General features: G+C 37.0%; 1 protein-coding gene across 4 annotated transcripts in view; it reads right to left on the minus strand.

Annotated features, from left to right (window-relative positions):
* slc10a7 (solute carrier family 10 member 7) overlaps window positions 1–24,741 on the minus strand; it is a 187,179-nt gene that overhangs the window by 123,568 nt on the left and 38,870 nt on the right. For 3 of the 4 annotated variants that reach the window (XR_007955873.1, XM_052010338.1, XM_052010340.1), the window contains exon 5: window positions 15,902–15,940. Coding sequence is in view for 3 of the 4 variants with exons in the window: in XM_052010338.1 (XP_051866298.1) it covers window positions 15,902–15,940 (39 nt within the window). In the remaining variant the exon portion in view is untranslated. Of the gene's footprint in view, window positions 1–12,464; window positions 12,540–15,901; window positions 15,941–24,741 lie in introns of those variants that run through there. The other variant, XM_052010341.1, reaches the window with a different exon arrangement.

Here is a 24,741-nt window from a genome sequence, read left to right on the forward strand (position 1 = left end):
GTGGAATGTTGAAGTGTTTCCACATGCAGGGGAAGACTAAAATCAGCGATTGTGAACATAAGAAAGTTACTAATAAAACAAATAAACAATTCAGAAGAAAGTATTGTCTATCCAGAGTGATGTTAAAATGTGAACCTCAATATCAGAAGTAGCTGATGGAAACTATACAGATGTACTTGGGAAGAAACTGAGAAAAATATGAGGGGGGAAAATGGGTTAATGTTGAAAACGACGCAAACACAAATACTGGCCAAGGCTAAATAGGCCAAATATCCATTTCATATGCAATTCCCTCTATATTTATTTGAATCCTTTCCACTTCCTACCTCACTTGGTTCTTTTACCGTAACTCACTAATATTTCTTGCTTTGAATTTTGGTGATTGCTTGGTTCTGGTGTTAAACAGGAATAAATAAATAAATTATTCAATGTGTTATTCTATAATGTTGTTGCCACATACTGTAGAGCAGTAAGCAACAATAAAACCTGAGACCACCATATGGAAATTAGTTCAACTGAGCCTGGAGGGAGTGTGATTAAAATAAATGTTCAGGACTGCACTGGTGACATCAGCTCCAATGCACAATGTCACACAGTGTAGAAATTTATTGCTTATAGTTTCCTTTAACTGCAGGAGTTGAATATTTGAAGTGAAGAACAAAAATTGCTAGAAAAGGCAGGCCTGTCATATTCTATGCCCAGCATAGGTCAATCTAAATGGGTCAATCATGGGCGGCACGGTAGCGTAGCAGTTAGCGCGATGCTATTACAGTGCCAGCAACTGGGGTCCGATTCCCGTTTGTACGTTCTCCTGTGTCTGCGTGGGTTTCCGCTGGGTGCTCCGGTTTCCTCCCACATTCTAAAGACATATGGGTAGGTTAATTTGGGGTTTAAAATGGGCGGCACGGACTCGTTGGGCTGAAAGGGCCAGTTACCACGCTGTAAATTTTTTTTAAAAATTTAAAATTTAAAAATTTAAAGAATTACTGTGTGCAGTCTATACATATACATAATTTGCCAATCATTTCAAGTGAAATAACATTTAATTATATTCTTTTGCAGAACAATGAAATGGTTGTTTGGTCGTGTTAGTTTTCCTTTGTGGGTTAAAAAATATTGGTAGATTTCAATTTTCAATTTAAACCATCTTAAAGTAAGACTGAGACTTTGTTTCACAGATTTCTAGTTCTTCTCCCATGTATAAAATAAAGCCTTTCATCACATGACTCCCATCAAATGCAACAATACTTTGAACACATGATCGATATTATTTGGTAGATAGTTCTCCCTTGTGTCATATTTTTCCGGTTGGGGATATTGAAAAATTAACAAAGAATACACTGTGTATGGCAACATGGTTGAAACATGATTGAAGCAAGTGTTAGATACAAGGATGAAACAAACTGATTAAGGAAAACAAATCTGAAGTAAAAATGCCAGAAATGAGCTTGAATTCAGTTTGTGTAAAGTTTCAGACACTTAAATTATTCATTCTTGTTACTTCAGATCCAGCAAGGTTGAAAGTTTGTTTTTGACACTTATATGTCGAGCACACATATTTCATGAAGCATAGCACAATAATGTTTTTTTAAATATTTGTCTATTTTTGTAATCCAGTAACTGAAAAGCTTTTATGTAAAAAGCACTTAGAATTATTGAGCGCCTTCATCCCTGCAAAACATCTCAAAATGCAGCAAATTACTTTGTAATGTAATGAAAGAAAGCCAGGCTGTATAAACACCTCAGTATTCCAAACAGAAATTGGAATCATCCATATGAACATCTTATTGACATGGTATAGTAACTTTTTTGCAAATATGGGCCCACGACTTCTTTATTCATGTGATTACATTCTTTAAGATATCATATCTTCTGGATGGTTCTTCTGAATCTATGGATAACTTAAGTACTCAAAACATTTATTTTCTAATTGTATCACTGCAAGGTGTGTACCAATTATGGAGCGTCAAAATGGATTTTTAACAAGCATGCCATACAACAATAACCAAAAAGTTTTTCTTTCTTAATTTCTGTACAGATGAAGAAAATTCAACGGTGTTATATATATTGATTATCTTAGGGCATTTGTTAAGGTGCTAATAAGAGACCCATTACAAAAATCAAAGCATGTAATATCTTCGAATGTAGTCATATGGGTAAAAAGACTTCTTTATTAGTCACATGTACATCAAAACACACAGTGAAATGCATCTTTTGCGTAGAGTGTTCTGGGGGCAGCCCACAAGTGTCACCACGCTTCCGGCACCGACATAGCATGCCCATAGCTCCTAACCCGTACATCTTTGTTATGTGGGAGGAAACCAGAAATAGAAAGCAAATAGAAAATGCTGCAGATGGTGAAAATCTGAAACAGAACAGAAAATGCTGGAAAATATCCAGCAGATGAGTTAGCATCTGCCAAGACAGAAACAGAGTTAACATTTCAGCTCAATAACATTTCATCAAAACTACTCTAATGTAGTTTTAAGGAAAGCCAATTGACCTGAAACTTTAACTGTTTTTCACTCTCAACAAATGCTGCCCAGTCTCTCAGCATTTTCCCCAGAATCTTCTGTTTTAGTTATGGCAGAGAAATATATTCCAGCTTGGCATTGGTGTGCTAGGACCTATACTGATACTTCTATTTTCTTTAGATACAGGCACAAGCCAATCTAATTTGGAGTTTCCTGAGGATACCAAATTACGGGAGACTAGAGAACATGCATAAGACAAAAAGCTGATAAATGAAATTTAATGCAAAAAGGTGACTCACTAACCCTTTGGAAGTACTGGTTGAGAGGGGTTTACTGGTTTGAACACCAAGAGAATTCAGTGCTGTCTCTGAATAATGGCATAGCATTTTCTATGCACAACTCTGCAATTCATCTGAAAAAGGTGGCCCCTTAGGATTGCATTGAGATGTCATTTTAGATTATGCGCCCAAATCTTAGAGTGATGTTTGAACTTAACAACCTTCTGTGTTTGTTGGTTTCATTTTTGCTGTTGTGTGAAATGAGTGAATCGATGATTTAAATTCAGAAAACTGCTGTTTAGACAACTCAGTTTTATTGGTAATAAGCACATTTAAAACCACATTCTGAAGTTCTCCCATATGTTGAGAATTAATATTTAAACATAAAATTTACACCATACTTCCATGACCACTCAGGTACTGGTTATGGATTTTGCATTAAACTTTTGGTAAGTTTTCAATATACCACTTACTATAATGAATCTGCTAAAGGAATAAAAAAAAGATCTGATTTTGAATAAATGCACAGAGGTTGGGGTTTTTTAAATTATTTTACATTTTCAATTAGACTCTCATTCAGTTACTTAAAAGATTGAAATGACCTTTTGCGGTTTTCCTGGGTCCTCAGGATCAAACTGACATGTCAGAAACTGCAAAGGAAAACTTAGGCTACTGGATGATATTTTAACTTCTGTATCATAATCTACATTTGGAAGCTACAAAACTTTTGGACAAATTCCACATCGTTCTTTTTTTAAATCTTAACTAATTAGAATTAGGAAAGATTTAACACACCTATTTTTCTCTTCCTCATTTCATGTCTTAAAACTTTATTCCCATCCTCTCCTAAACTTAGACTCGAAGATACCATGAAGTCTTCATAAGCCAAGTGATTATGCAGTAGCTACTAAATTTCTTGGCCCTAATATTTCCCTGGACCTGGAGAAGAGAGAAAGCAGGAAAGCCCTTCTTGAGGTATTGAGTGAAGCAATTTGGCTTCTGCTGGTTTCCTGGAGTGCTAGAACAGCCATGTGGTAAAAGGGGCCGCATGGCATCATTTATTTCAGCATTACAATTTGCTTCCAGTTTTAACTTCAAATCATATGTGCATGTATAGCATGACTTGCACTACTCAGTAAATTGGATGGCAGGATAAATAGTACATTGGATGCATATGCTCGATGTACATTTAGTAGGTAGTTGCTGACATCTATCGTTTTTTAATGTCAATTTGATGCCAGTCTGATCAAATTGGGCCACTATATCCAGTTAATACTAGCTGAATTTAGCTCTAGCAAGAGCACCATTGCCTATCCAATTTAAATGATCACTCAATGTTTTTAGGTTTTTGTGGTTGTATAGGGCAGTGGTGCACAACTCTTTCATGTGAAGGGTCAGATTGCAACCCACATATCTACTGTGAGCCATACAAATGAAACATTGTTCAATTTAACTAGATACTGATATTTTTAGGTCATCGAATTTTCTTCCTTTCCAAAGATGCTGCCTAACCTACTGATTTTTTTTTAACCACTTTCTGTTTTTAACTTTGGATTTCTGCAGTTATTTGCTTTTTTTGGTAATGGTAGAATGTATTATCAACCTGGCTTCAGATTCAGACCTCTCCCAAACTACAGCAAGCTAATAAAAGGTTTTGTTGTTTAAAATCCAGAGAATTACAATTTTCTGTTTTATGATAACATATTTTGCAATGGATCACTGGTTAGCCTTTACCACCCCCAGAAACTCAATATCAGTCTCAGACAATATCAAGACATTGGAATAATATATAGTCTTCCCCAAGTCAATTTGTTAATTTGTTTTGTTGGCTATTTAAATCTCCATCCAAAAAAAATCAAGGTTCCAAAATATCTTAATTTCCAAACTTTCTATTTGCTTGATGTGCTGTACACTTCATTCCTCTCTACCTTTCCCCACCAGCCACCACCCAAACCAATGCACCCAACATAAAATCCTTGGTCTTGTCAGCCTAGAAGTAAATCAAATATCTCACCCAATAAGAGCACAAATAAATTTGCAGGTCCAAAGAACAGGTTAAGGAAGCAATGCACAATTTTTCTTTTAAACAGGGAGTGCCAGAGTTACAATCCAAATTATTAACAAAGATGAGTCATGAGAAACATATTTCACCGGACCTAATGGGATTTTGATATTTTTAGTTACTTTTATAGACACAAATGCCAGAAATGCACTGTTTTCCTCCCTCGCTGCTCCAGCTGCTGCCCCTTCGATAACCCCTCACTGCTTCTTTAATTGTTCTCACGTTGGTCAATCTGCCACATCCCCAGTGGTTCTTTTCATATGGAAGAAGGCCAAGCCAGCTAGTCATGCAACTGACAGTAGTCAGTTGTGTTCACTGTATTTCAGCCACCACGTTTCCCCAAAAAAAAACACATATTGGTTTTACAAGGGCATCTGCTTCACACCTAGTTCCTCCTTCCTGTCAGGGGTCCAATTAAAAAGCCAGAGACTATTAAAATAATTGCTATGAAGCCATCTAGAATTTGATGAAGAGCACCATCAGCTTAATAAAGTAATGTTTTTAGTGCCTAGATTAATCTATTGACTCTTCAGAACAAAGTAGTGATGGTCATGCTACATGATGGCTTGCTGTGTCCTCCATAACTTGTTCACCATGCAGACCCAATTCTTGTCCATAGCTGCACAGCAAATGGAAGAAATCACAGAATTGTTATAGTGCAGGAGATTGTAATTCAGCACATTTTGTCTGTGCCAGCTCTCTACAAGAACAATCTGATTAATCCCATTCCCCATCACATTCCTCTCAGCTCTGCAAAGCTTTCTTCATTTCCCTCTACCGTGTGCAAAAAGCTAGTACTTAAACTTGCAGTTGAGAGGATGGGTTAAGGGACTGAATTTTTCCTTCAGAATCTTCTGGCTCAAACTCCTATCCACTTCCCTCCTGAAAGTGACAGTGGAATCGGTTTCCATCACCCCTTAAAGCAGTGACTTCAACATCATGACTTTTCAATGTATAAAGTTTTTTTTTCACATTACCCTCAATTTTTTTTTAATCAATCACATTAAATCTGGTTCCTCTGGTTCCTAACCTTTTCAGAAATGGAAATAGTTCCTCCTTATTCACTTTCTCTAGATCCATCATAATATTAAATATCACATTTCTTCTCAACCTTAGATGACACGAAAATAAGTAAGGTTGTAGACAGTGAAGATGGTTATCAAGAATTACAGCTAGATCTTGATCAGCTGGATAAGTGGGCCAAGGAATGGCAAATGGAATTTAATTCAGGTAAGTGCGAGATGTTACATTTTGGGAAGACAAATCAGAGTAGGACTTCCACGGTGAACAGTAGGGCCCTGGGAGTGCTGTAGAATAGAGGGAACTGGGAGTACAAGTACATGATTCCCTGGAAGTGGCATCACAGCTAGATGGGGAAGTGAAGACGACTTTTGGCATGCTGGCCTTCATCATTCAGGGCATTGAGTACAGAAGTCATAATGTTATGTTGCAGTTTTACAAGACGTTGAGACGGCATTTGGAATATTGTGTTCAGTTTTGGTCACCCTGCTATAGGAAAGATGCTATTAAGCTAGAAAGAGCGCAGAAAAGATTTACAAGGACATTGCCAGGACTTGATGGACTGAGTTATATAGAGAAGTTGAACAGGCTAGGTCTTTATTCATTGGAGATTAGGAGAATGAGGGGTGATCTTATAGAGGTATATAAAATCATGAGGGGCAGAGAGAGGGTGAATCCATATAGTCTTTTTACCCAGGGTTGAGGAATCAAGAACTAGAGGGCATAGGTTTAAGGTGAGAGGGGAGAGATTCAATAGGAACCTGAGGGCAACTTTTTCACCCAGAGGATGGTATGTATATGGAATGAGCTATCAGAGGAAGTGGTTGAGGCAGGTACATTAACAACATTTAAAAGAAACTTGGACAGGTACATGGTTAGGAATGGTTTAGAGGGATATGGGCCAAATGCAGGCAAATGGGACTAGGTCACTATGGTCCAGTGAGGCCAAAGGGTTTGTTTCCGTGCTGTATGACTCTATGATTCTTTGATTCAACTCCAAGAGCAAAAGCCTCAGATTCTCAAGTCTATTTTCATAAGTAAAATACCTCTTTCCTGAAAGTATTCTGGTAAATCTTTTTGTACTCTCTCTGAGGTTTCTTACCTTCCTCTAATGCAGAAACAAGAATTACCAGTAACTCCACCCCTTCTTTTTCTTGACTTCCAGTAACTCTACCCCTTCTTCTTTCCCCCCACTCCTTTGTCTTCCCTTATTCCTATGGCTCTCTTCCCCACCTTGATGACCTGCCCATCTCCTGTCCTCCCCCAGCCTTTATTCCATGGTCCACTGCCCTCTCCTACCATATTCCTCCTTCTTCAGCCCTATCCCTCTTCCACCCATCACTCTCAGCTTACTACATTTTCTCCCCCTCCCCCACCCACCTACCTTCCCAACCTCACCTGAAGTCACCTATCACCTTAACTCACCGATCCCCTGCCTGTGTGTACTCCTCCCCCTCCCCCCACCTTCTTATTCTGGCTTCTGCCCTCTTCCTTCCCAGTCCTGATGAAGGGTCTCAGCCCAAAAACATCGACTGTTTATTTCCCTCCGTGGATGCTTTCTGACCTGCTGAGTTCCTCCAACACTTTGTGTATTGCTCCAGATTCCAGCATCTGTAGAATTTTTTGTGTCTCTGAATTACACATGATGTTTGATTTGCAACTGAATGTTTTGGTCTCCTTACTTAAGAAAGGCAATAATTTCCATGCAGGGAAAGAAATGAAGGTTTACCAGATGGACTCCTGCGATAGTAGGTATGCCGTAATGAGAAGAGATTACATTGACTAGATTTGCATTCACTAGACTTTAGAAAAAGGAGAGGGGATTTTAGAAAAAGGAGTGGGGAATTTCTAAAATTCTGTAGGGCTAGACAGATTGAATGTGGAAAGTATACTTCCTCAGGCTGGGTGACAGGAATGAGCGGTTATAGCCTCTGGTTACAAGGCAAGAGATTTTGGACTGAGATGAAGAGAAATTTCTTCACTCAAAGGGTGGTGAACCTGTGGACCTCTACACAAAAGACTGAAATTAAGAGATAAATGAATTTCTATATGCAAAAGGCATCAGGGAGTATGGGGAGAGAACAGGGATATTGCATTGAGATAGATAATCAGATATTATTCTGAATGGCAAAGTAGGCTCAAAGGGCTGAAGGGAAGTTCTGGTTTTGTATGCCCCTTCTTTCTCACACAAGGAATATCGCTTGTTGAAACCATTCACAACTCCTCCTCTAGCAGCAACTGGGAGGACCTTCAACAGATGCAGTAAAATGGGACAAAGAGGAGATTCCCCGCCATGATGCAAAGGGTAATTGGGGCAGAATTAAAGGGCATTTTGCCAATAATAACCACATCCTATGAATGAATGAATAGAAGTATAGAAGCAAATATTCTAGTACATTTGTCATTTTACCATTCCTCTGGTATCAATCATGTCAACATTCACTTCAAGATAATTGATGACTAACCCAACTAAATCAACATTCCAAGCCATAACTATACCTGCAATCAAGACAGTAAAAGCTTGCATTTGTTAACTAATCACTCTTAGTGGCTGGCTTGCTATGAGTCCTTATCTGTCCAACTGCTGCTACATGGTGCTCAAGTAGCTGGAATGTAACTAGTGGACCATCTATTTGGATGACATCCTAAGTCTCAGCAAGCAGTAAATCCCTTTTTTCTCCGAGACACCTTGAACCTCATTAGAAAGTGTGGGTGCTTCATCAACTTGCACTAACTATCACAAACATGTGGAATAACCTCCACTAGAACTACAGACAATAGCACCTCCTGTTTAAAAGGTGCAGGCATAGCTTCAATCAGTGGAGTTAACTAGTCAGAAAATTGTACTTTCTGAGGCAATGAATATCTGCTTAATGCTTGTTTGACACTTGCAATCATGAAAATAGAATAGAAATCCAATTTTTGTGTGCCCCACATGGTGTCAAACTGATGTATCAAGCTATGCAATCCTAATATATCTTTTGGAACACTACTGGATTGTGCCCCATATGAGGGCATAAACAAAGATGATTTATTCTAATATGTATATCTTCCTCATGAGAAGCATAATTTGCAGTGATTCAAAGCTTTCCAAGTAGGAATGTTGCCCAAAAAAAAAAGCAAAAACGAAGTAATACTATCCACTTATTACAGTTGTGGACGGTAGTGGGATGCGGGTGTAGTGGTGCAGGAAGATGTCTTATTATTTATTAATATAGAAATAATACTTTAAGGACCACTTGTTATTCACATGATGAATTTTCCAAACCTAATAACAGTGCAGATTTCTAACACGAGTGTAGTCTAGACTAATATCATTGTTGAAATTGGTCGTTTTCACTGCCTAATCTAATTGTCCGAGTTCTGTTCAGTGAATGTTAGGAAAAAAAGCAATTAACTTCTTGTGCATCCCATTAGATAAAAACCCGTCTGACAGCAAGGCAAAATGTTTATTGTAACATTAGCATAGTTTACTGCACTTGGGACTATTGCCATATTCTAAGCAAATGACATGGTGTCAGTCTAAATGGCATATACCAATAGGAAATTCCCTGTTGTAATGTTACTGAGAACAGTGTCATTTCTAAACTAAGTAATACAGGTTAACACAAGCAATATTTGAAAGCCAGATCTCTTGACCTCACAAGAACATGTATTATACAAACTAAATAGAATATGACCACCTTCTACAGATTGAAAGAAAAAAAAGTGAACCAAAATGCTATTAAATTTAGTTTGTGAGGAATTTTCAAAATTGTCATCCTCAAGTTAAAAACCTTCCCCATCTCGGTTACCATGAAAATTACATTCCTCCAACCCTGGCTTTTTGCCCATTTCCTACATTCTTCACCATAGCTTCAACAGTCTCTTCCCTAAGCTCTGGAATTCTGTACCTCTCCCCCTCCTCCCTGTTAATTCTCTTGGAAACCTTACTTTAAAACCATTTCCATGTCCCAATGTCTCCTTACTTGACACTCTTTCAAATTTTATTTCACTTTTGTCTAATGGAACACCTTGGGACATGAATAGTGCTAAATAAATAGAAGTTGCTTTGATTTGTACTATTGCAAAATCAGATGAAAGTAAAAAAAATGTACATTTGTATTATTGGCTTTAATTTTGTTACAATGTAATTATAATTTTTTAATAGGTTTTATTTTTAAAACAATTTAAAATATCAGTGCAAGAGATAAATATGAAAGCTGTCTTGTCCAAAAGAAAATATCACATGATCGATTTTGGGAATCTGAACTATGTAGACTGAATCATGACCAGGAAAAGCAGGCAGGTGTATATATGGGTGCACATTATGGGCGCACATTATGGGCCACTGTAAATTTAAAAAAATGTCAGCTCATCAGGAAGCTGATTCCACCAACCTTGCATGTAAGTGAATTAGGCTGCATGTGTAAAACCCCCTTAGTGTAGGCAACAAAAAGATGCAGCTCATAGGAAGCAATAATACTACCACAGATGATGCCAAAAACTTGGAACTTCCTGAAGGCTTGCTATTTGCTAACATGGTATCATTTGTTATCAATGATTGTTAAAGCCATCTATGCCCTCAATACCTTGTCTTGAGATCTTACCATGGTACTGGCAGACTCACTATCAGATCTCTCAGACAACATCCCATTAATGCTTCTAACACGTCTTATTTGCCAGGGCCACTAATGCCAACTTTGCTACCCATGATGTCATGCTTCTGTCCTGCAGCAAATGAAGATCCCTGACTTCTTATGTCCTGAAAGTAAAATAATGGGGTAGTTGCCAGGCAACAAAGAGCACCCACTGCAAACCTGGCTGATGATGAATGTCAGAAACATCAATAGTGAAGCTCAAGAAGTGCCCTATTACCACCACATGTGTTACTAAACAGTTATGTTTCAGGTGCCTGAATAAATTCAAAGGTGCACTTCAGAATACACCAAACAGAGAGATCAGAATGGTCTTCACTCTGCATAATAGCAAGGCTTAACCCTGCAAGAGGAACAAGGTGAAGAGCTCAGGTCCTCTTGAGACAATATGGAGGAGGAAGCAGGTGATGCAACCCCAGCTGCTCACCCAGTTCTGCCCAGAAGGTCCTTAATACAAATTCACAGTGCAACCAAATAATCATTCCTGAACATGACTCCATTGGTTCAAAATTGTGATCAAGCAAGTTAAAATGTTATTTGTCTTGCAACACCCAAGAATGGAAAAAGGGAAGAGATGAAACTTGATAACATCTGTGCAATATAAAGAACAGAAACTTATCAAAACAACAGAAACGCATGTGCAAATCCTTGTGCAACTACAGTCTTACTTTTCCTTTGTCTGCTACTCCTATTTGTGCAAGCTGTCTGAGTAGAGGTAGAGCTAGGTAGCTAAGATCTGTGCCTGACTGCTGCGATGGTCTTGGATGCTACTCCCGAGATGTTGGGAGTTCACAGGGCCCTGTCAAAAACTTTTCTGTTTGCTCGTGTGGAGGGGCAGACATAGCTACAGCGAGACAAGATAACATGTGAGTTACTGACTGCAGGCTGGGTGATGGGTGAAGTTAAAGCCCAAGAACATAATCCCTGCTTCTATGTGACCTTATGCATTCATCCCTTCATGGCATACTTCACCACTACCACTGTACTGTGAAAAATAGATTGCAGTCTGGTAAAGTAATGGCTAAGGTATGTCTCAACCAATTTAAGGAGGCTTCCAGAATCTGCACTGTGATGTTCCACTGACACTCTTGATTGCTACACGTGACTATTCATGGTGTTAGCCACTCTGTCAATGGGATCAATCACATTATCACCATTCCCCATTTTATCCCATTTCCTCCACCTCATACTCAACTCTTCCAACTGCTTCACAGTTGAGATGAGTGTGCCAGCCCTGAGAATTGCAGGTTGTCTGAAACTAGTCAATTATTCCTTCTTTATCAATGGCTTCTGAAGTACAGCATCTGTGCCTTGCTAAAGAGAGCTAAGACAGCCCTGTACCTTCAGAAGTAGTCTCCACAGTCATCATCCAGGCAGATGGATGGTGTCTGTCCCCAACATCTGCTTCTGTTTACATCTGAAGCATCAATCACCAAGTGAAAGCCAATCATTGGCCATACTGATGTTAATATCTCATCTGCTAAGCAGTCTGCATGGGTCCTGTGAAGTATTCAGCTCTTCTGAGGACTCCAAGCGATATGTCATTGACATGCTACATCTGTAGAGACTGTAGGAGTTAAGATACATGAATTAGTCATGGCAAGCTAAACATGGTGCAAAAGATCATGAAGATTATGATCTTATTTCTCACACTTTTAAAAACGATATGACAGATAATAACCTATTATGCCATCTTGTAATTGAGAGTTTCCCATCCCTGTCAACTGGAAACACCATTACTTCTTCACTATAATTGTTTCCAATTCACTAGTTTAAATTTACCATGGATGTACCAGGATGGTGTGAGGGAATTCCACTTCTTCCTTGCACTGAGTTTCCCTCCACCAACATGCTCATTTGCCTGGCTGAACTCATCCTCACATTGAATAACACATTCTTCAACTCCATTCACCTTCTTCATATCAAGGATTTAGTTCTGGGCACTCGCATGGTCCAAGATACACCTGTCTTTTTGTAAGATAGGTGGAAGAGAATTTGCTTCAGTCCTTCTTGGGTTCTCCCCTCAACTGTTTTTCCAGTATATCAATGCCTGTAAAGTTGCTGTTTCCTGCAGATACAGAGTGTGAAAATTTCATTACCTTTGCTGCTATTTCCACCCTGCTCTCACCTTCACATGGTCCATCTCTGTTGGGGATGGGCTAGCAACAAACATCCATTACAAGTTCACATACTCCCTCAGCAATCTCGATTTTACTTCCTCCCACCCTGCTCCCTGTAAGGACTCCATTCCATTCTCCTAATTCCTCCATCTCTGTTATATTTGTTCTGATGACAAGGCTTTTCACATAAGTGCCTCTGAATGACTTGAACCATCGTTCCCCTCTACCATAGTTGATGGAGCCCTTCACTGCATCTCATCAGTTTCTCACAACTCTACTCGCAACCCCTTCTCCTCCTGGATAGAACAAGAGGAGAGAATTCATAAATTTGTGGATACTGATTTCCATAAGTATGCTAACAATTTTGGAAAAAATGAAAACCTGTTCCGCAGCCATTTCAGCTTTAATACGTTCTTACCTACTTTCGCTATCGTTTGAATTTGAAGGACATAGTTTCCATTTTGTTTCTTACAGTTTGTTTCTTCTCCAGTCTAAGTATGGAACATACCACTTGATTAAATAATAGGTGAGGAAATAGTACATGACTACATACAGATGGGTACCTTTAATATCCCAGGAATTCAGTCATTTAGTATTATCAGCAGGCTAGGTAAAATGGACCATGACAGTAATGAGGTCCAGAGCCAAGTGGTCCTGAGCAAATTATAAGAACACAAGACGATAAGTCAATAGAAGCAGAAGTAGGCCATTCAGCCCCTCAAATTTGTCCCACTGTTAAATATGATCAAGGCTGATCTGCCTCAGGCCTCAACTACCCTTCTGGGCCAGTTCCTCACAGCCCTCAATTCCCTGATCTTTCAAAAATCTATTTACTTCCTCTTTATAAACCCCAATGATCCGGCCTTCATGACCCTTGAGGATGGAGAAATGTAGAGATTCACCAGTCTCCTCAAGAAGTTCCAATGCACAGCAATTTTAAATGGCCACCTCTAATTTGGTAATCGTGTCCCATCGCTCAAGATGCTTCCATTAGTGGAAGCAACTTGCCATCTATCTATCAGTGATTACTAGCGAAGGGCCTGTTTCTATGCTGAATCTCTCTGTGACTCTATGACCCACTGTGAGAGAACCCCAATAAGAGGGGTTGTCGCTGTCAAGAGAATATGTTGCACCACCATTATTAGAGATAAAAAATAAACTCTCACATCGCACAAATGAATGAAAACAAGACGGAAAAAAATCATCTGTGAAGATCAAATCTTTGCTCTAAGTCTGTAAATAACACAGTTTAGATTCTGGAATAATCAGCTTCTTCAAGCAAAACATCTCACATTTTAATTCCAACTTTAATTATATTTCCAAAGTTCTGTTGTGAAATGTTAGGAATAAGTGGAAGATCCAGTGCACACATTGAAAAAGATTGGGATTTCTTCTTTGTTCAAATCTTGTAGAATGCAATGGGACCCTCCACATCTTGCATAATCATTTATACAATGTTTCAAAGTTGCTTGTCCTCGCAGTACAACCTTAATTCATAGCTAAAAAAAAATCACTTGTCCAGTCTTGTTACTATTTGGAACATGTATTTCTCAAACAGAAAAAAGTAATCCATTACCTTAAAAATCAACTTGGTTCAAACAAATTTAAATATGGAACTACTGGCCATCACATTAATTAAATTCATGTCACAAATATGCAAGAAAAATAAACATGACTACTATATTTATGTTCTCCCCAATTAAATAGACATCAGTGCAACACTGTCTGTGTGAAGCAGGTATTCACTGATACAAATTTGAGGGAAAACTATCAGTTTAAGCACAAATAATAAAACCAATAATTTTCAAAAATATTTTTCTCTCAAGACTTATCTTTAAAGCCAAGGTACAGAAACACAATAATACTTATTCTAAGACACAAATGATTTCATCTGATTGTTGACTAAAAAATGCTTGCTAGCTTTATTCTACTGACAAATAGTGGTATCTGAAATTTTTAATGTTCACCTCTGAGTTTATTCCTTATACATCTTTCACTGCCTCGAATAATTAGAAATTATGGTAATATTCACAACACAGCTCCAAATTCCAATAAGTACAGCAGTTAGAAAAATATAAAAAAATGTATAAGATGTTCATAATTTAAAACGATAACAGCACAGGCAGATTTTATTAGCTGGCTATTCAGCAGACTATAATTGATCTGCCATCAAATATTATTACTGCACATCGAGGGAAATCAAATCATTTACTCCAATCTATTTTATTGTAAAACAGCGTGTATAAAATGAAGGAGAGGAGATAATGAAATTATGCTTCTAACTTAGAGCAATTCTCTGTGGCGCAATGCAAAGAAACCACAGAGTCTGGAATTTATGTAAATTGTATTAATCTATCAAATATAAATAGGTTATATACATTAAAAGAATACCGAAGCTTCAAAATTTCTGTGTTTCACTGTAATCAAACATGTATCAGTCTAAATAAAGGTTTGTATGATAAATGTCTCTTGTCTATGAGTAAGGATCTATCAAGTTGGTACAAGTAGAAAGCAAAAATACAGACAAACACAAAATATAGCTACAAATTAAATTATCCTCTCCTGCACTATCCATATGCTATGATTTATCTTCCAAATATGGATCCTATGTTCAGTAACGAATATTTGATGATCCTCATAAAAATGCTCTCTTTATCAATTCATGCTTCTACTTAGTCCTATCAATAATATAACCAATTGATATCTCATCCAAAAATATACTTATGAAGGTTTTGAAATGTAGTGGAAAGGTTCACCATACAATAATATTGAAATATATTTCACTTTGTAAATGTTAACCAGTAAAGGAGAGATTTTGGAATTCCATTCTAGCCAAGATTAACAGCTACCCGAAAAAAGATGTATGGAACTGCACTGTAAAAATAACTTAAACAATTCTAATAAAACTAATATTTTTTGTTGCATCAACATTCATTTATAGCCACATTTCAGAGTCATGAAAATATTAATGTTAAAGTCAACTTCAAGATCAAGAATACCAATAATAAAGTATCTGGAAAAGGGGATTTAAAATTATGAATTAGAAATAACCTTACAAAAGAAAACATTAAAAATTACGAAAATCTTCATTTTAATCATCAGTAATTTTAGGACAAATTGCAAAATTAAGAATTAACCATAATTTAAAACAGATCATTTTTGAAATGTCCACATCATAAAGAAACCATCCAAGAAATTTCACTTTTATTTATTTTTGAAATAATGCAATAATAAATTATTAACCATCACAATTTAACCACGATTACAAAATTAATTGTCTATTATAATCATTGAATACTTTGATTCTTACCAGAAAACTTCCAAAAGCAGAATTGAAAATAGCAGCTGCCTGTAAAACAAAATTCAATTATTCAGGCAAGAGAAACAGCATTTCTTTCATCACAAAATACTTCTAACTGCTGAGTGGTATTTTAACATCATTTAGAATAAAATGCTTTTAACAAACTAAAATTCATCTGCTTAACTAAATACAGCATTGTAAACATATCTTTGATTTCAGGCTGAAAATTAACATAGAACTATTCCATTGCAAGCGCTGCTAAGATATCAATAAATACTGAATGTAACACATTCCAAATTTTTCAGGCAACAGTTGCAACTTTATAAACAAGTGTAAAAACTAATACAGCAAGAATAAAAATTACTCTTGCTCAAGCTACCAATATCCAAGATTTTTGATGCAAGTCTTGAACAAAAAGCAGAAGTAATAAAACAAGGTAAGGATCTTGAACAAAGAGTCAAAAAGTAAATAGGTAACGAGGTCAAAATTTTCATTAGATTCACTGTGGTCGCTCATAACTATTGAAACAAGTAGCAGCCATACAATTCCCTCAAGAAAATTAAGTATATATCAGCCTTTAGCACTGGTTACGTGCAAAACATCACACAGGTACCAAATAAATCCAAAACCGCATTCAAAGACAAAATTAAACCTACGTACTGCTCCCAAAGAGGGAATGATAAGGTAGATAGACAATGTGGACTAGTATTATGGTCTACAGTATTTAGCTTTCTTATTCAGGTTCATAATTAATTCAAGGACACTAATAATTTCATTAGATTTCTCCAGACATCAATAAATGATAGCAATGGACCACAGCTCTACAATGCCTTGAATATTGTAGTATCTACAGACAAGTAATTTTCACTCATTGTCAAGGATGTAATATTTGATGTTTCTTGCCACATAAGAACATTTTCAATATCTTAATGAAGTAATTAGTTCCAAATCGGACAAGAAGCAAGTTGTTTCAGTGCAACTCGCAACTAAAATGGTGGCTGATGCACACTTCTCTGAATTGCACCCAATGCTATCTTGGTTAAGAACAAAAAGAGGCATCTTCTATCCACACCTGAAGTAGGAGTGGGCAATAAATGTCTAAGGAGCCTAATTGACCCTGCTATGATATTGAATTGCCCTATACCACCAGATGCAAACTTGGATCACTTCAAACCAACACCGCCCTTTCCTATACACACTCATTAGCACTTACATGTTACTATAGCTTCCTACCTGACCCAATAATAGCACAATTGAAGTCTGCAATGTACTTATTTATTGCCTCAATAATGCTACCATGGCCAGCGATGCTCCAAATCCTCACAGATTCCAAAGCCAAGCAATTCCTCCATCAGAATCCTGTGCTCAGTTCTGAAAAGTGGAGTACTATCCAATCTATCCCTACCCGAGTCTCATCACTATTACAATGAAATCTAAGTATTAACATTTGGCCATTACTGGTTAAAGCTACTGGGTTAGGAATTCAAAAATGGCAATTCTGAATTTCTGATTTTTTTCTTTCTGTGAACAGTTGAACAATGTAGCTTTGCACTCATCATGCCCACCCTCCCCCACTCAAAAGCTACACAAGCTCTGTATTTTGCCGTTGTGACTCACCTTCTGATGTCTAGAGTCTTTCCATTATCTGAAAGGTACAAGTCAGGAGTATTTTGAAAAATACCCACTTCTCTGGATGACTACAGCACTCACAACACTTGTGAAGTTCAATTCCATCCAGAACAAAGCAGTCTGCTTTATCATTGTCCCATCCAACACCATAAACATTCACTCGCTAAAGCACCAGCATCGCAAGACTACAATGTATGCCATCTAACAAGTCTCTAAGGCCCCTTTGGCAGTGCTTCACAAATCCAGAAGTCCTACCATTTAGGAAAACAAAAGCAGAAGGCACTTCAGTTTCAAGTCCCCAGCCAAATCATAACCAGCCCTAATTTGGGTATATTTTGCCATTCCTACATTGTTATATCTTCCCCTTCACTAAAGTGCAAACTCGCAATTGTCTCCTGAACAGCACTCAATATCTCATTCAAGCCAGAGATTACAGCAAGTTAAGGTGCAGCTCACCTTTACCTTCATAGGGGCAATAAGGAGTTGGCAATAAATGCTACTCTTGGCAGAAGTGCCCACATTCTACAAAGGAACAGTTAAAAAAAAACACACACACACACACACACACACACACACACAAGCATAAGCATGATAAATTCTAAAATCTAAATTTTAGCAAGATGATGCTTAAAATCTCAGGCATTGTCAAAGGATTCTTCTTTGCAGTTAGATATTAAACCATTTTTGCTTCCATCAGAAGCAGCATTTTAACCAAGTATGCATTATTGAATATTAAATTAAACAACCTTAATTATGTGTACATGTATAATGGATAATTTGTAATACAGAATAAAATATTGGAGGGAATGATTCACAAATGCAGAAAGAGCATGCATGTTCATTACATCATTTCAGTAGGCTGTCATTTGCAGTCATTATGCTGCTGGGAAGTGCCAAGCATTGAATTGGTACTTTGGATAAAAACTTCTAAGTTGCTCTGCAAATGAGGGACTTCAAGTTTTCCGATAAAATACCTAGAATGTATGACGCACTCATGTCAATTTTGTATGCACTGAAATAAAAAGATGGTGAAAGTTGCTGGCAAAAAGCAGCACAGAAGTGGCCTGGGAGCAGCCAACTTGAAATGAAGAGACAGAAGAGATACTGTAGAGAAAACAGTTATCTAAGCCCTCCAAAAAAAACTACAATAATTTAATATGCTGTGTTGTTTTTAGTGAGCGATTACACTGTGAATAATTCTTAACTCTTATTTTTGAGGTCAACTTGATAGTTAATGTCACAAGTCAAAGTTTGAAAATTAAAATTAAGCTCTGGAGTTAACATTAGGAAGCTATGGCTCTGGTATAAAACATGAAGCTTCAGTCCTTGGATAGCACAGGGAATATTTAATATGCTCCATATCACATGATAAAGTGCACTATTCAACTGGAATATCAAGAACACTGAAGCAAGCTACAGTATTATCACACAGAATGAAGTACACTTTGTAAAAGAAACATTGAGAATAGAAACTATTGATGTGCTTTGACTCCTTTCAAATTTATTTCTTTTACTGATATGTTATTATTACATTATTTTACTGGTTTTCATTTTAAATGTTAATGTTATTCCAAAATTATTTTTCTGATTAAAGTCATTCTCCAATTATGCCTAATAAGCATACTATTTTTTGCAACAGATTCATTGAATTTTTTTACAAAACTGTATTCAGAATGGAAAAGCAGAAGCCTTTATTATTCTCTATATACATGCCTTTCAAGTTAGTTGAAGAGTTCATTCTTAAAGAACAGCAGGAAGGAGAAATCAGTAGCCCAGATGTTCAGTGGCGTAAAATGTAAAATATAATGATCTTTAGGTTCTCAGCACGCAACTTAGGAAACAGCCTTTTCATAAAAGGCAAGAATTTTTTCAGCAATGTGGGATGTCTCATATCTAAATTGATCAACATTTTATAAACAAAGTATTTTTCAAAGCTTTGTAATATTAATTTATATTATTTGGAATTTGAATGAAAAATAGCCTACACAAATGAAAAACTAAAACTGAGCAACAATTCATACTTTTAATTGAAAAAAAACATGCTGAAATGTATCTCTCAATCCAGCAAAGGTCTTCACAGAATGAAAGCAATAGATTAAACTTCTCAGCAGTGTGCATGAAATTGAATCAAGTGTCTTGTCCTCTTAAGGAAATTAAGTCCTTTCTGTTAAATTGGATTTAATGAGAACAGGGTCTGCCGACATTGATGAATGAGATCAACACCCAAAAGAGTACGTAAGCAGGACAATATCTTATCGGTGCATTATTATTAACCATTTTTCACTTACTACCTGAAAGTACATTAGAGACATTAATCCTAAATTTAGGCATTACACATTATTTATCTATATATTGTTTTGCAGAGGATAACAAATAATTACAAAACATTTTTAAAAGCTAGATTTTGTACTTTATTTCAAATGTACTCACACCTATTGTTTACATTCTAAATACTTCATTTTTCAGACAACATTAAGTAAGCCTATGTTATGCTTATTGTAAATTCAACACTGCTTTGGGAATTATTGACACCAGTTAAAACAAAGAATTCACCTGTATTTCATGGAAAATAACTAAGAAACACAACAAAAGTCTGTTTAATAACCTTTACATACACTGAACAGAAAATGATCACTTGGGATTAGGAAATGACTAAAAATGTCCTTTTTTTAAAACATGAAGTGAGGGTGGAAAGGTCAAACCACAATAAAGCTAAAAACAATTAAGATCCAGGCTTCAGACTCAGGAAAGGAGCAAGGCATACAGACTAACAGTGACCTATTCTAATTATTTTATTGAAAACACTATAACTTGAATAATGAAATAAAAGATTTAATATTCTCTCCTTTCACAATAGGATTAGAAAACTATTACTTAAAACAATTCTCTTTTGAATCCAACATTCTAAAGAATAAATATGCTTTTTCCCTACTCATTCTGTGAACTATTCTCCAAGGTTATGTGATATACACCACTTTCTCCAGGAAAGAAAACTCCAAATGAAAGTATAGATCGCCATGTACAAGAGAAGCAACTCTAGTCTTTTCTTATTCAATATCAAGGTGGGCATAATGCTACAGATTAGGTTACTATTGGTGAATGTACATAGTGTGTGTGTGTGTGTGTGTGTGTGTGTGTGTGTGTGTGTGTGTGTGTGTCATTGCCACGGCAACGAGATAACGACATGCTGACGTTTTTTGGGACAGTCAGTCAGAGAAGAGAGAGAGAGAGATGGAGAGAGACACCCTGCCTGTATCGATGCATGAAAAACAATAACTGTGTCTGTCACTACAATCCACGTATGGATTTTTGGAATAAAGCAGTGGAGTCCACTTTGTCGTTAACCTGTAGAAGGAAACAGGTATTTGTGTGGATGGCCACGTCTCGAATGCCTTTTGGGTGGCAGATACTTCGGAACAAAGGAATGGAGATCATCAGTGATTGAGGTGTCGTATGGGTTCCGTCGTGGAACAGTTGGATTTCGTAATTACTCTCTATTTTCTCTCTACATTTCCTCTTTAGTCAACAGTGGTTTTGCAGAAACCTTTGCTCACATTTCACCTTATGGCTTGCTGAACTGAACTTTGAGAACTATTCCTGGACTTGGAGTTTGGGAATTTGCCACACACACACTTCGAGTTTAGTTTTTGGGGTTAATGTTTAAGGTCTAACTTTTTTTTTTACTTCTAACATTCTAACATTTTTACTTTTATTTTTCTTATTATCATAAGTAGTTATTAATAAAATAGTTTCTAATACTTATACATGACTTGGTGTGTTTCTTTTGTTGCTGGTACATGACAATAATTTAAAGAAGTTATTTTCTTTTGGAAAGGTTTTTTCTTGCACAAAAACTGAAGGTAGAAGTAAATATAACAAATTTTAAATACATTTTAAAAATGTATTTTAAAATCCACTGCATTGAAACGGAAGTACAATCCACATACATAAAGTAGTTTTTAAGATCTCAAGAGCTTGCAGTAATTATGGTTAATGCAAGATTAAAAACTAACCAGTGCCTCGTGCAACAAAATGTAACATTTTCATAGTTTTATTTTACAGAAAGAATAAAAGGGATTTCAGTGTAATGCAGCCAGTCAGCTACCATTTTAACCAAAGAATCTAGGCCATGGTCTTCTTTATTATAATAATCTGCCAATAATCACCATCCAGAGCAACAAACAAACAAGGATAATTGGACAGGATACAGAAGATCAAGAATTCCATTGGAAGAAGAAAGGAGTAAAACAATGGAATGAACACAAGAGAAAGAAACAAGACAAAGAGAAAGCATGAAAGAGAAAGACAGCAGCAAGAAGAAATTACTGTTCCTTTCTTTAAAAATGATGTTTTACGAGCAAGAGAGAATCTTCCAACAATGATTGAGGATGGAGTAAGGCAATTCATGGTTCTGTTCCTAAGGTGTGTTTCTAAATTCTGTGGAAAGCTAAATGCTGGAAGGCAATAAGCAGTGTATCATAAAGTTTGAAATAGCTGAAAGTAATTAGACCACTTTTGACTATGTCTTACATGATTTGGCTATGTCTCACAAGATTCACTCCAATAGTATTTAAGCAATGCAAAATTTAAACAAAACAGAACTGCTGCCCTTAATGTCCACAAATGCGCCCGACAGACAGTCACCTCTCACTCTACAACACCACCATCGGCAGTTGGCCCTTTCAGTTCGAGAGTAGTTGAATGGACTACAAAATTGTTTTGGACAAAATTTGAAATTCTCATGAGCCTAAGTGCTGATGAAGAAGACATCTCTGATTTATCTTTAATTAATTGAGAACTATCAAGGCTAACTGGCTGTTTGGTATGGTATAGTATTTAAGGTAAGAAACTTTGTTACAGTTACATAAACACCAGAGGAATACTCTGGTCCTCAGCCAACTGTCATGGTCAGCTCTGTCCAGGCTGGTTGCAGGTTTCATTGCAGATAAAATCTCTTCCTTTCTGAATCAAATATACAGTACGTGTGATGAATTGAAGTATGAATCAGAAGGCAACTTCTTGGCATGGAACCTTTAACAATCGAATAGGAACACAAGAATATAAGAAACAGAAATTGGAGTAGATCATCAGTCTGCTCCACTGTTCACAAAATCATGATTAATATATTATCTCAGTTCCCTTAATATCTAAAGTCTCTCAATAACTGTCTTAAATACCGTCAGTGACTGAACTTCTGCAGCCTTCTTGGGCACCGATTTTCAAAAATTCACCAGACCCTGGATGACGAAAAAATCTCACGTCTGTCCTGAATGGGCAAACCCTTTATTGTGATGCTTGCTTCTAGGTATCCTAGCCAGGGGAAACAACAATTCCACATTTACCCTGTCAAACTTCTAAAGCATAAGATCACCTCTCATTTTCCTCAGATCTAGAGCGCATAGGTCTAGTCTGTTTAATCTCTCCTCTTACAACGATCCTGCCATTCCAGGAATCAATTTGGTATATCTTAGCAACACTTCCTCTATTGCAAGAATATTCTTCCTTGGGTAAGAAAATCAGATCTGTACACAATATTCAAGCGTAGTCAAATTCTCTTGCAATAAAGGCCAACATACTCTTTCCCTTTCTAATTGCTTGCTGAACCTGCAGATTCATCTTCAGTAATCAGAGTATAAGGACAGCAGGTCTCCTTGAAGACTATTAACTTTCAATACATCTCATTCAAGTCATTGTGTGACTATAGCAGCCTTCTAAACCCCAGCCTGCCTCCAGAGTTGCCTGGAGAGATAACTGTCAAGTAGGTGAATAGCCCTTTAACCAGCACCGGTGTAGTGAATGGAACACTATGAAAACATGGTTCACTGTGACTGGTCAACAGTCTTTCTAAATTAGAAAATTGTGACTCAATTTCAGCAGCTGACATCCCAAACATAAGACATGACCTGGTTAACATTGCCAGTCTAAGTACTGGCTCATATTTCTTGACCTGCATGATTCGTGCGCACTGTTTTTTTTAAACCACAATTCACTCAACATTGATATTCAATCACATATCAATTGAAAGCACAGCACTATGTTAGCCAATTCTTGGGTTATTACTTTATTAGCTGTGTGCCATTCAATGAACAAACTGCTAAATTGTTTAAATACTAGTTATGATTTCTTTTATACAAATTATTCAAGTATGAAATTTATGTAAGAAGAGTTCTCTGACACACAGAAACTACAAAAGATTTATTATCACAATGTGGCTATAAACATCATTTGACTGATTAATACCTACCTTGCAACTCATCAGTTACCCACTATTGTGTTTTTGTTCTTTTCTGATTCACAACATCTGGAATATTTTACTAATGTAAAGAAATACTTATATTAATCAGTCTCCCATCACAACCATGGACTTGAATTTTTTTATTCTACATCCTCTGAATGTACTTTCTCTATTTTGCCGAGTATGTTGTGCTCCTCTCTCAGATTCCCACAGATTTTCTCTAGAGGGCCTAAATACAACTACCAGGCCTAAATAACAAATCAATCTGCATATTTCTAACTTCAAGAAGAAATTACTGCTCTCCTCCATTTCAAGGGCACTGATACCAATTAACATGATGGCAACCAAAAATGAATTGAGCTATAAGGTATTAAATATCATTTTAGTGTGAAGATTATAAGGAAAGCATGCCAGCATTTTTACTTTCTTCTTAGAATGCGTTGTGTGAAAAGGTTCTTTTGGAATCTTAAAGATGGAAGACTCTGAACACAGGCTTTGGATTTTAAAAGTAGTTTAATCACAAAGGCAAACACGGGAAGAGAATGAATGGGAACTGATGCACACTCACACACACACAAGAGACCGCGAACATGAGGGGGAAATTGCAATGAGGATGAGATACACACACACACACACACACACACACACACACACACACACACACACACACACACACAAACACACAATAAACAAGGTACAGCTTATCAAGGGATAAACACTTCAATGCCTGAATACCTTGACCCAAACAAGCGTTGGCCCTAACACTCCCTAGAATCTGACTAAGACGCTCCCAAACCATGTGGTGATCCACACTCTTACCAGTGGTCTCTGCAGCGTCATCTCACGGCTCCTGGGGCAGTTGAAAGAGGAAGGGCCAGGGGAGTGCAACACTCTATATAGTGCTGGGAGGCTGGGTAGAGCCCGGCCAGGTAATTTAGACAGGCCAATGACTTGGAAGTCAAGGAAAAAGGTGCCTGCCAAGGCC

This window comes from Pristis pectinata, chromosome 2 (assembly GCF_009764475.1).
Source record: "Pristis pectinata isolate sPriPec2 chromosome 2, sPriPec2.1.pri, whole genome shotgun sequence".
NCBI classification, from domain to species: domain Eukaryota; kingdom Metazoa; phylum Chordata; class Chondrichthyes; order Rhinopristiformes; family Pristidae; genus Pristis; species Pristis pectinata.